The following is a 12,021-nucleotide window of genomic DNA, read 5'->3' on the forward strand; positions in this document are numbered from 1 at the left end:
TAGCCCCGCCCCACAGGCTGCAGGGCCTGTCCGTGCACAAACAGAACACGCAGAGTAGAATCATCTCGGTTGGCAATAGTGATAGATCTCTGAGTTTTCTTAGGGGTTAGCAAGGCCCACCTTGGCCATCACCTATGGCCTTTAGGGGAGTGGAGGATGAATGCAGGATCAGGAGGCTCGCTCTCTTGCTGTTCAGGTGCTGTGCTCAGGGCCAGACGTGGGGACCCAGAGGCATTACAATATGAAGTGAATCTGATATGAATATGAATGAATGATATATCATATGAATCTATATGATGCCAAGCAGCTGCGGGAATGTGGCCAGACCCCCAGCTGACTGAGGAATGGTTGTCAATCGAGCTGTCTTGCATCATGACTAGTGTTGTATTAATAGGTTATAATAGTCATAATGTAGATCATGTAGAGTTAACTCTAAGATAAATAGCACTCTCTGAAATGTTACTACAACTCTATTACGCTTTTACAAAGCTACATCTTTGTAAGAAAAACGAAAAAAAACTACCACATAAATAAATAGCTTTTGTGGCTAGAAATGAACTTGGGAAACATCCTATTATAATATGCGGTGTGTGTGGGCACTGGACTCTTTCTTTCCTTGTTTTACTGCCTGCATGCTGATCTGACTGTGGCGCTTCCACTGACCAGTTAGAGTTGGCTCTGAGCTGTACGTTGTGGGAGGAGAAATGGAAAAATGAAGCACTGTGATTCCACCTGCACAAGTTGGTAGAGATGAAATGTACTTTGTTTATGAATATAACACTCCTGACTTAGCACCTCTCAGACATCTACCTGAAGTGGTTCCCCCAGTTTCACTTGAGTTAACATGGTGCCCTTGGTCCTGGGGCCAAGTTCTCCTAGTAACCATGAGCACTTAATTGTTAGACCCTAGTTGGGGCTAGAGGCAGAGGCTGTGACTGTTGAATGAGTTTCCCGCTGAAGGTGAGTATCCTTTAGAGAAAATGTATCTTGGTCTTTGGTTTCATCAGTATCCTGTTTCTTAACTGAGGCAACCTACTTAAGCAGGCAGGCATAGCTAAGGATACATGTTTTCCTGAGATTTGAAGAAAAATGTTAATAGCATTTACTGAGCGCTTAAATAAGTCACTGAAGATATTAATTTCATGTTATCAGAGAAATTTAGTTTATATTTTGAGGATTATTTTTCCAGGACATTTCAGTTGGAGGAAGCAAGAATTGTAAATGTATCAGTTAGCTGGCTTCATAATTATTGTATATTTCTTTGAAGAGAATGTTACTGAGTCTTGCATTTATGTAGAATGTAGAAACAAATATTTTATGGGTAGTACAAATCATAATTTTACTAACATTTTTAAAAGGTATAAGGAACATTCAACTAGATAAAGATGAAGTGTGTGACTTTAGGAGAAAGCTTTTATCAGTTCAACAGAGGAAGAAAAAATAGCAGATACTATTCTGAACTTTAACTTATTTTCCAATAGTAAAATAATCCTCATTTTTGCAATAGAAGTTGAATTATTAGGCTCTCCTAAATATACTAAGTTCCATTCAGCAGCTAACTTTCACTTTTATATTTTTCATAGGAAGCATAAGTATGCAGTGTTATGTAATTAAAATTCACAAACTACCAGCACTTTAAGCCTCTTCGCATGTTGTGTCCCAAATACATAAGACCAGATATTTCAAGCAGACCATTTGTACATCAGAATGTTTTATTAAGTCAAATATTTAGCATCTTATTGTACAGACCCTTCTGTTGTACATGCATTTGCATGTTCTATGTGAACGAAGCGGATGTGATTTAACCAGTGAACCATCTGATATTTTTAGAGTCAGCGTCTGAGGCACAGCAACCACTCCACAGAGAACTCTCCAGTTGAAAGACGAAGTCTAATGACCTCTGATGAAAATTATCACAATGAAAGGGCTCGGAAGAGCAGGAACCGCTTGTCTTCCAGTTCCCAGCATAGCCGAGATCATTACCCTCTGGTGGAAGAAGATTATCCTGACTCATACCAGGACACTTACAAACCTCATAGGAACCGAGGATCTCCTGGGGGATATAGCCATGATTCTCGACATAGGCTTTGAGTCTGCAGAAACAAACAAAAAGTTCATCTGTTGACGATTTGCCATAGCACTGCTAGGATACAACCAGTCATCTTAACGTGGCAAGTACAGCACAGTACTGACTGTGCTTATGGGCTGCTGTCATTGATGCTAAGAAGGGGCAAAAAAAAAAAATGTACATTATGCCCTTAAGTCTAGATGGATCTTAGATGCCCAATCATACAGATATTTTTAAGTGCAACATTTACATAGCAGTACCTTTTGTTTTCTTCATTAGATTTAGACACATCAATTTGTAATTTAGGGTACTTATCAAGGCACATATAAAATAATTTCCCATGCTGGAAATTCCAAATGACCAGTTCCAGTTGGAACCAATTTATAAACCAATTCCTGTTGGAATTTGGGTGAATCGACTAGAAAGTCTACTTGAGCATGTTGTAATCAATTTAAAAATCTGAAAAAAAAAAGACACGAATTAATAAGAAAATCAAAATACCAATAGAAGTCAAAACCGGCTGTTGTATTTATTTGCTGGAAGCTAAATTTACACTTAAAGTTGGAATGTATAAGCATTTTAATATACATTAACATTGCCAGAATGGCTTTTCTAACTTACCAAATGTATTGATAGTGCCAAAAAAAATCTCAAATTAATGCAGAAATTCTTTAGTCTCCTCAGATTTTAATATTTTTATTTCTTTTCTGGCACAGCTGTTGTATTCAAAGTATTTTGCTTTTTTGTTTCGTCACAACTGTTACCATGTTTGAAGTTGGCAAAGAAATTCATTTCTTTAGCAGTGAGAGAGGATAGTAAAGAGAAGCCCAATCATAGTTGGTTATGCAAGATGGAAAATGGGGTGTTGTTTCCCCTTTCATCAATCTGAGCACAACTACATCCATCCAGGAATCGGAAGTCAGACTCGAAGAATAACACAGATCCTCCTGAGTGCAAGGCTAAACATCTCCAGTTGAGATTTCATCTGCCCCACTTACCACAAATATGTTTGTGCTTCCCACCAGCACAATTGAATATCTTTCCATTGCTTCACTCAGTCTCTGCCTTTGAGTGTCTGAATGTGCTAGCCCTTCACCAAATTCTTTATAATCATGCTACGGGTTTTTTGTTTTACATGAACACATTGAATTTTGATATTGAAAGCTGTGTTTATACAAAATGATTAATTGAAAAACTGTGGAAATGAATTTAAAAGCTTGCAGTAAAAAAAATAAACTCGTAGATTCAGAATAGATTTGTTCACTAAAATTATATCATTTTTATTGAAGAGAATTATAAAGAATTTGAAGATTGAACTGCCTTATTTCTAATGAACACTCTTCTTTACCTATTAAGTCTTCACAGTTTTTCCAGTGAATATAAGTATGGAATCGGTGATCTTATGTCTTATTATGATCAAAGAAGCCTTAGATTCACTCTGATGCAAGAAACTATTGAAATTGACTCTTTTATACAATACACAAAAGTCTTTAGGAAAAGACTTTTGTTTCTAAGAGTCTGTTTTTCTAAAGCCCCCATAGGATCAGGCATAAAAATCCTTTTCTACTGCTACGTCATAAAGCCTATTTTTTGGGAAAACAATGATAATTCATTTTCTGTTATCTTATTTCCCCCCATCCACGCCTTTCAGTGTTTATGCTCTCAAAGCATGCACCAGTTGAATAATTTTCTTGACCATGAAAATAGGTTCCCTACTCTTGATTAGTTATATCTTGAAGCTCATTATTGACCCCCCGCAATGCCCTCTCCTTCTGTTGTTCACTGTGCATACCCCATTATGAACCTGTTTAGCTGATAATGAGGATATCCATAGTTCTGTGAGTTATTGAAATATTTGATAGAATTAAAAACCTGTGGGCTCAGTGAATTCTTGAAGTTAATATGTGGTACTGCCTTGTGAGGTTCTTTTGTCATCTAGTGAAGCTTACAAAACTTTCAGTTAAGACATTTAAAAGAGTTATGTCCACTAGGCACTTTAATAAACATACAACCTACCATCACTGAATACTTTGTTAGAGCACAGAAGAGCATTTTCCAGCAAACAAATATATTTATTACATGTACAGCACATATTTGCATGAAAAAGAAGACATTAGCCAAAACATTTTTCTATATGCTTTCCTGGTTTCTTGTTTGTGCGCATAAAAGTATTTAATTGCAAGGAGTGCACCAAGGTGTTTAAACTTAGACTAGACAGCTGTTCAGCTTTTTCTGTAGTAGCAGTAGCAATCTGGTCATTTAACTACTTTAAGATATTTACATTTTACAGCAGGCAGCTGTTACAGCATTTACATATATTTCCTAGTCAACAAGATTACTGTATTCTTTCAACTTTTAAAAATCTCTTATTTTTAAAGACCTCTCAATGCCTAGTTTCTGTGTCTTCCATGTTATGCTGATAAAAAGAGAGGTCTGTTCAATGTCTGTGCACAAAACCAGTCTTTCCTTTACCATCTAGCATCCACACCTGTTTTGCTTTGTGTTCTTATTCAAAAGCTAACAACCTTGGAAAGGGTATAATGTATATTTTCTTGATGGATATACTTAAATTTTTACTTGGATTTGGCACATTCCTTCCCCTTCCTTTTCTAATAAGTTGTCTTTTCCAAATGAATAAGGGATATGCATTTTCCTTTTTTTTTCTTAAGGCTTAGAGTTTATTGTGTAACTGATACTAAAATACAGATACATACTAAATGAAATGTTTTATTTTTGCCAAGCACATCAAGCACCTTTGAAAAATACATTTTCCACAAATACTTTGTTTTTAATGGGTTTCATTTAACAATAGCAAATGATAAGGAGGGGAAACAAGTCTTAAAACGTTTTGAGGCTGTATTAACTTGTAGTATAAACCACATATTCTGTACTTTCAGCATATATAATTTCAGAATATGTAAGTCATAGTCTGTAATTTCAGTCAGCGAACATGTAACAATGTAGACTCGTGTGACCGTGTGGAAATGTAGTCTTGGGAAAAAAGGAATGCAATTTGTCAATCCTGATGTTAATTCTCAAGGCTGTAATGTGACTCCAGTGTTATTATCAGCAATGTTTACTCCAATATTTAAAGCAGCACTTAGATATGTTTTTAAATGACTGATAATTCTCTCTCTTATCTTTATACAGTTCTATTGGAAAGAAAATTGAAATTCACAATTCAGACCAATAGTCTTTCCTAATAAGAGAGTCTTAATTATGTGACAATATGTCATTGCACTTAGTTCTTAATGAAATGAATTTTTTAAATATAAAACAAATTCTGAGAAAATTATATGTTCCCTTTGAATAATTTGTTAATTACTTTAATTATTATTGATGTTGTTTGCAAAGTGTATTTTTGGAACATTAACCTCTTTTCATACCTGCATACTTGAACTTGTCTTTTGTGTGAGGGCCTTAAAATTCATAATAGGAACCTAGGGCAGTGAAAGGGAGGGAGAGAAGGAATCAATGCCAAAAGATGGTTTGCAAATTTAAACTCCTTGAATGAACATATCATAACATGTTGCTGAGACCCAGGATGTCTGTTAAGAATGTTTCTAGGCAACCTTAATTTGCATGCCAGTGTATTTTCTTAATTACACAATTTTATTTTGGTATTGGGTAAAAAATAAAAATAACATAATGCCACTATAGAAGCTCAGCTGGTAAAGAATCCACCTGCAATGCAGGAGACCCCAGTTCAATCCCTGGGTTGGGAAGATCTGCTGGAGAAGGGATAGGCTACCCACTCCAATATTCTTGGGCTTCCCTGGTGGCTCAGCTGGTAGAGAATCCGCCTGCAATGTGAGGGACCTGGGTTCTATCCCTGGGTTGTGAAGATCCCCTGGAGAAGGGAATGGGCACCCACTCCAGTATTCTGGGCTGGAGAATTCCATGAACTATACAGTCCATGGGTTACAAAGAGTCAGACACGACTGAGCAACTTTCACTTCACTATAGAAATTGCCCTATATATTGATATTGATACACTACCTCTTCTCTAGAGAAGACAATCTGTCTTTAAAGAGAAAAACACTTTTCAATAAGTAGTGAATTTATTATTCTTACTGCTAACCCTTGCTGCAAAGCTAAATGAATAAATTGTTAAAATATACTTTCCCTTTGGATTTTAAATTGTTGCCAAAATGCTCTTCACCCTTTCATTTCTTCCATGTTAGTGAAATTTTCTTTGTATCGGTTCACAGTTTATTAAGAGGCAAGGTAAACATTTAGTAAGTCAGTAATCATAGGAAATAAGACAGACTGCAAGGAAATTGCTTTTTTATGCATTTGTTATATCATCAAACTCTAAAAGCAGATTCAGAGACCTGATGTTTAAGTGCAGCTGGTTTGCAAATTCAAATTTTGTTGATCCTTGACTTTTCCTGCATACTCTTGGCCATCTTGGAAGCCCAGGCCATTGGAACAAATTCATATGAATGTTTCAAATAAATGGGAATGTACCCCTATTTCTTTTATATTTTTGCCTATATTTCTGTCTTTCATAATACTGTTGCATGTTCTTTTCTTTATGAATTATATAAAACTCATTCTTTGAATAACTATGAATGAAAACATGATAGAAAATTATATAAATTTGTTTCTTCAATTCCTTATACCTTTAAATATTGTTAATGCCATAATTGTTAAGTTACTTACTAAAGCTATGTCTATAGGACAGAGCACAGAAAAGTCCTCTTCTTTTAAATTATAATCATAAACAAACCACTCAATATTATAGTTGTCAGACACCAAGGATAACTCTTTTGTTGCAGTCAAGTTAGTCAAATAGTAATCGGTTTATGTGGACAAACAGCTACAGCATTCAAAATTACTTTTTAAAGGTTTATCCATTTGTTAAAATAAACTTGCTCAAGTGAAACTCATCCTCATATAGCAACTCTTTCTCTCTGCTTGTGGATGGTTTCATACCAAATGCTTCATGTAATTAAAGGATGATATGAAAGGACTAGATAATATTTCATTGGATAATCTTGACTAAGGGCTGTAACTCCCACTTACCATGAAAACATATAAATAAGAGTGAATAGTCATGAGTTTGAGGGAGTCATAGTTACATATGAAATTTTCCTTTGTTTCTTTTGATGTATTTAAAATGTTTGTAGAAAGATGGTAGAAAATGTTACTAATGCATTTAGAGTGTCTGGGGAATACACTGATGCTTCCTCTTTGAATTACAGCGTAAAAGTGAAGACTATCTAGGAACTAAAAGTGGCTGGCCTCTAGCTTTTCAATACTTTGTAAGTGTTCTTGGTTATGTTCTGAACACTTAAATTTCTCAACAAATGGCTATGTGTATATGTAGGGGCCACTCTTGCTCTGCTTGCATGCCACTTTCACACATCTTTAACTGAAATCAGTGTGAATTCTGTATGTATAAGGGATGTATTTAAAGATGCAGGATCATTAATGCTATATTGTTGCATACTCTTTTTCATATGCCTTACAATATTTTCTGGGACATTATTAAAATGAAAGCATTTTATTGCCAAAATAAATCTATGTTGTTATTTCTAATCTGCATTAGCAGTAGAAAAATAATGTAGCAAAAACATATATTGTACAGTACAAAATTATAAAAGATATATATTTTGCCAATAATATAAAAATAGGTTGAGGAGAAAGAAGCACATTTGTTATAGCACAAACTTATAACAAAATCCACTGTTAAATTTGGCAGTTGTATTTTTTAAAAGTATATAGATTTAGTTCTAAGTTTTATCAGATTTATTTCATCTACCATCTTTTTAACTTGCTGCTTGATACTTTTCCAGCAATTTACTTCAGAGCCTTGCAATCTGTGGATGTAATTTATTTTACTTTATTCCCTTCTATAAAACTCATTAAATTTTATTTTGTGATGACTCATACTATATTTACTGTTCTTATTTCTTCTCCTTCAATAACCACTACAAAAGGTAACATCCAGTGAGCTCACAGGGCTCCTCTGAATTGTGGACATGTTTGAAATGTTTTATATTTTTCACAGCCTATAGTCAAAATGATAAATAAAGATGTCCCAATAAGTATTTAGGGATTCTTCAATTTGTTTTATATGGAATACTATTTTGAAACATAAGTAAAAGCCATTAGCAGTTTTTTTGAAAGGTTGGTGGGAGCGAAAAACAGATAAACTTATTAATACTAAAAGTAAACATGGCAAACTGGTGTAAAAAGATTTCCCTACTATTCCGAAAGCTGTTGATATCCAAAGCTATTGCTGTATTTCCAGCTACAGAGTGGAAAAACAAACTAAAAATAATAACAACCAAAAAATACCTTTATCCAGTATTTTTCCTTTCTTTAAATTTTAATTATTTATTTTGATAATTTCCCCCCTTTTATTTCCTTATATAGGTAAATGTGTAGCATTCTACAAGGCATGCTGGGTAAAATATACTATGCAAATGTGTACAGTGCTGCATGTTTTGTTCTCCCTCTGCTTTAGTGGCTTTAAAGGAAAAAAAAATGTGTTGTTATTTTTGTGAACCAAAACATTTAACAAAGAAAATGCAGAGTGCATGCATATAGTATTCTAATTTCTATGGATTTGTTTTATGGAATTTAAATGTGTACAAACCAACTGCATTAATTTTTTTTCTTTTATACAATAAATGAAAAAAAAAAAAACCACTGAAACCAGCGTTATACCTCTCCTTTATATTATTCTGGAGATATACTGAAGATATACTGGAAATCAGTAGGTATATTCCTCTATCTCTTAAACAAAAAAAAGTCTAAACATTTAGCCTCCAAACACAGAGTCAATTAAATGATTGTTACCTGAATACTCTGCTAGTTATTATGAAGTACTTCACAAAAGAAGTACTATTAATATATTGGGAAAGAGCTTGTAGTTAAATACATACACATACTCACACAAATGCATAACTGCATGTGAAATAGAATATGTTACAATATATGTATGAAATAGGGTTGAATATAGAAAAACAAACAATAAACTGTATTGTTCACAAGAAACCTCTATATTATTATTTTAACAATTATCAGAAGTTTCCAAAGGTATTTTGCACTAGTAAGAATTCCATGGATGGCATGTAGCTTATGACATGACGTTTCACAAGCTCAGTGTCAAGTGTCTATGCTATGACTTGATCACACTTTTCTCTCTGTACAGTAAGTTCAAAAGAAATGTGTTCTATGTTGATTATTAACACCATATTGGGATTATACAGTGATTTATTACAGCCAAATTATTTCGCAAGCATTATCACATTTGCTTCATCTGCCCTCCATCCCCATGGAAAATAGGCAGAGCATAGGTTATTAGACACAACTAAAATGAATAAACCAAAGCTCAGTGTAACGTTTCTCTCTGAAGTACTTTTATCTAAAAAATATATTAGATGCTTTTAAGCTGGTAGGCATCTGGAGCATACATAACCATGCCTGGAATACAATAAATATTGACTGAATTAATGGTACCTCAGTTATTGGAGATGTACTAAATAAGGCTGCCCCAACTGTCAAGGCATTTCCACCAACAAACTTCAAGTTCCAACTGGAAGAATTGCAGCTCACTGCAATCATTCCATCAGCCTGGCCCTATGCCTGAAGCCAATCAGTACATCTCCACTAATGAGATACTTGTAGAGGGAAGCATCTTGCTTGTCCTGTCATACAACATACAGATTAACATACTGGTTAGACTGTGGCCTCTAACCTTGGCTGGTTCAAAGCCTAGATCCAGCAGTAATAAGCTATGGTTTTGGAGCAATCATTTAACTTCCCTGGGCCTGTATCTGTTTTGGTAGAGCAATTTTTCTTTTGGTTATGGGTCATATTTTCATGTTTCTTTGAATGTCCACTAAAATTTTATTGGATTCAAGGTATTGTAAATTTTCCACTGTGAATGACTTGATCTTGTCATCTTGATCTGTGAAGAATGTTGGACTTGCTTTGATAGACAACTGTGGATTAGTTTGATTCTTTCAAGTTTTGTTTTTAAGCTCCTTTAAAACTGGTCTAGGGTTTTCCTTGTAGCTCAGTTGATAAAGAATCTGCCTGCAGTGCAGGAGAACTGGGTTCGATCTCTGGGTTGGGAAGATCCCCTGGAGAAGGAAATGGCAACCCACTCTAGTATCCTTGTCTGGAAAATATCATGGACAGAGAAGCCTGGTGGGCTGCAGTCCGTGGGGTCGCTAAGAGTTGGCTACAACTAGCGACTAACTCACAAACACAGAGTAAGACTTATCTTTAGGCTAATTTAGCTCCTCTTTAAGGCCTCTGGGGTATCTACTGAATGTCCTATATATTCTGTGTCTTCTCCTCACACTGGCTGAAGAGAACTCACACTGGCCCTTTGTTATCTCTGGAGATTACTTGTTTTGCAGCTCCTCAGTGCTTTCTTTTTCCTCAAGTCATTATTGACTAGCCTCGTACTGGTTTAACATTACACACATACAGACTGATATGCAGCCAAAGGCTCAAAAGCTCAACCTATGTAGATTTCTGAAGATTTTCTCTGGATAGCTTCTTCCTTTCAATCACTCTGCTTCACAGATTGTAGTAGCCTTGATCTCTCTCTGTTTCCATCTCAAGGAGATTGCCAGACTCTATCTGAGTTTCCACTCCCACTGTAGCTAGCTAGAATTGCCTCCAGGCAGAAATCCACATAATAATAAAACTATCCCCATTTGTGTCTCTTATCAAGGATCTCTGTCCCGTGCTGGGTGTTGGCCAATATCTGAAAACAGTTGTTTTCTATATTTTGTACAGTTTCCTATTTATTAGTGGTAGGAGTGTAATTCAAGACCATCCCTCTCTCTTACATATGGAAGCAGAAGTCTCTCCAATGACATTTTGCTCATCATTATAGTCATGAATAAATTAATCTTTAAAAAGTCTCATAATAAGAAGCCTTTTTACAAACAGTTTCATACCATTCAACAAATGTTCCCAATTACTTCTATAGTAGTTCCAAATTTGTATTTCACCCATGGGTCCTACAGTTGGACAAGACTGTATTAGGAAAACTTCTTTTCCATGCCCTGCCTTTTTTTTATTTGAGAGATACTTAGAAAATAAGCTGGGAGACCATCTCCCGGGTAATAATGTAGGTTTATAAAAATATGAAGCCCTAACTTCCCAAGTTAATGTGGATATGACATCCATTTAATAAGTTGACACAGATGTATGAGGAGTTTGTAAAAAGTCTTAGAGCTGCCAAAAGCATTAGCTACAGTGTACAAGAATGGAAATATTAAGAGAATTAATATAAATTGGTTATGCAATTTTTTTGTTTTTCTAAACAGTACTTTATTATGTAAATATAAACATAATCCATAAATTAAAATAGATTAAATCCATAATCCATAAAATAATACTGTCATTTTCTTTCCCTTCATATGTCTGCTATAAACTTTGGCTGTTTAACCATAAGCCCCAAAAGAAACCAAAGGAGTTTTTTTGAACAGTTGTTTAAAAGGAGATATGCTTCAGTCCTCAATGCTGCCCTTTGTTTTATAGGTACAAGCTTTCTAGCTCAGACAGCTAAGAAAAACTGTAGACTGTCTTAATGTCTTCCTTAAATGGCTTATTTTTCTATATATTGACATGAGATAGTGTATGACTAGGAGAAGTGGGGTGGAAAGGTGGAGTTCATTGTTGATCTTGATTCATTTCATTCAGCTCTTGCAGATGGGGGACAGAGCAGTTCCAAATGACTTTTACAGCTCTCTTACCTTTTTCTTTCTGTTCCTTTTTACCGAAGTTAAAGGTTGGAGCTGTTTCTTTTTTCTTTGTGGAAGAGAAGTAAACAACCTTGGTTTCTTGTTTTCCCACCTTGTGACTCTAATAAATACAGACTAATTATCATAGACATCCAATGATCTAGAATCAAAAAAGACCTTAGAGACAAACCCTCTGCTTCCATATGTCAAAATGGAAGCCTGGTAAGGCTAAGT

The 12,021-nt window shown here is 35.0% G+C and overlaps 1 protein-coding gene across 1 annotated transcript in view; it reads left to right on the forward strand.

Annotated features, from left to right (window-relative positions):
• Positions 1-5,483, forward strand: part of CACNB4 (calcium voltage-gated channel auxiliary subunit beta 4) — a 99,347-nt gene extending 93,864 nt beyond the window's left edge. The window contains exon 13 of the mRNA XM_055574437.1: positions 1,831-5,483. Within this exon, the coding sequence (XP_055430412.1) occupies positions 1,831-2,091 (261 nt within the window). The 3' untranslated portion in view covers positions 2,092-5,483. The remainder of the gene's footprint in view (positions 1-1,830) is intronic.
• Positions 5,484-12,021: the final 6,538 nt, after the last annotated feature.

This window comes from Bubalus kerabau, chromosome 3 (genome assembly GCF_029407905.1).
Source record: "Bubalus kerabau isolate K-KA32 ecotype Philippines breed swamp buffalo chromosome 3, PCC_UOA_SB_1v2, whole genome shotgun sequence".
In the NCBI taxonomy this organism is placed as follows: Eukaryota; Metazoa; Chordata; class Mammalia; order Artiodactyla; family Bovidae; genus Bubalus; species Bubalus kerabau.